At 29.3% G+C, this 778-nt stretch overlaps 1 protein-coding gene across 1 annotated transcript in view; it reads right to left on the bottom strand.

Moving 5' to 3' along the window:
* Positions 1-180: 180 nt before the first annotated feature.
* The window catches only part of LOC108765081 (putative nuclease HARBI1), a 4,713-nt gene continuing 4,115 nt past the window's right edge, over positions 181-778 (bottom strand). Inside the window, exons 2-3 of the mRNA XM_018513606.1 lie at positions 514-771; positions 181-404 (exon numbers count right to left, since the gene is read on the bottom strand). Coding sequence (XP_018369108.1) covers positions 181-404; positions 514-771 — 482 coding nt within the window. The remainder of the gene's footprint in view (positions 405-513; positions 772-778) is intronic.

The following is a 778-nucleotide window of genomic DNA, read 5'->3' as shown; positions in this document are numbered from 1 at the left end:
GAACTTGGTTTACATAAAAACTTGAACCATACATACTTCCATAGCTCAAGTCCTTTTAATCATTTTATGTACATGTTACATATTTTTATATAATTTAATGTTAAAGTATATAAAATTTCACTTTTATAAAGTACTTAAAATACTTAAATTAAGTAAAATAATACATATATTTTGTGTATATTAGTAACTTGGACAGATTTCCTGAAGATATTCGTACAAATGAGATTCCCGAAAAACCCTTGCATCGTGTACAGATCCGGGATATCCAATGAACACGTCTAAAATTTTCAGTTTATGATATACTACACACTGCATATGTATTGAAAAAAACTGTTTCCTATTAATATATGAGTCGTGATCTTGTGTCGGTTTATCGATTCGGATGTGCGTGCCATCTACAGCACCTAGAATATATTTTTAAGTTTGATGTATATATGTAATTTATATATAATGTTTACAAGTAATATAACAGAATAAAATAAATAATTAATACACCACAGAAGTAGATAGTACCAATAACTCCAGGAAATTGTTTTTGTTGAAGGAAATGTGCCATTGATTCTTCTTGTTCTTGCATTGTAGGAAATTTTATAATTTGTGGAGCCAACTGCATTAAAAAGTTTGTTACTCTTGTTAAAATTTCATGCAATGTACTAATTGTAATATCAAACCGATCAGCTACGTCTCGATATCCTGCACTTTCGTGACCAAGATACCACAAGTAACTCAAAATATGTTTTTCTGCTGAAATTGGTGCATATCCTGCATATTCTACAAT

The sequence above is a fragment of the Trachymyrmex cornetzi genome, unplaced genomic scaffold, assembly GCF_001594075.2.
Source record: "Trachymyrmex cornetzi isolate Tcor2-1 unplaced genomic scaffold, Tcor1.1 scaffold1166, whole genome shotgun sequence".
NCBI lineage: Eukaryota > Metazoa > Arthropoda > Insecta > Hymenoptera > Formicidae > Trachymyrmex > Trachymyrmex cornetzi.
The sequence above is the reverse complement of the archived record's forward strand: the minus strand, read 5'-3'. Positions and strand labels throughout refer to the sequence as shown.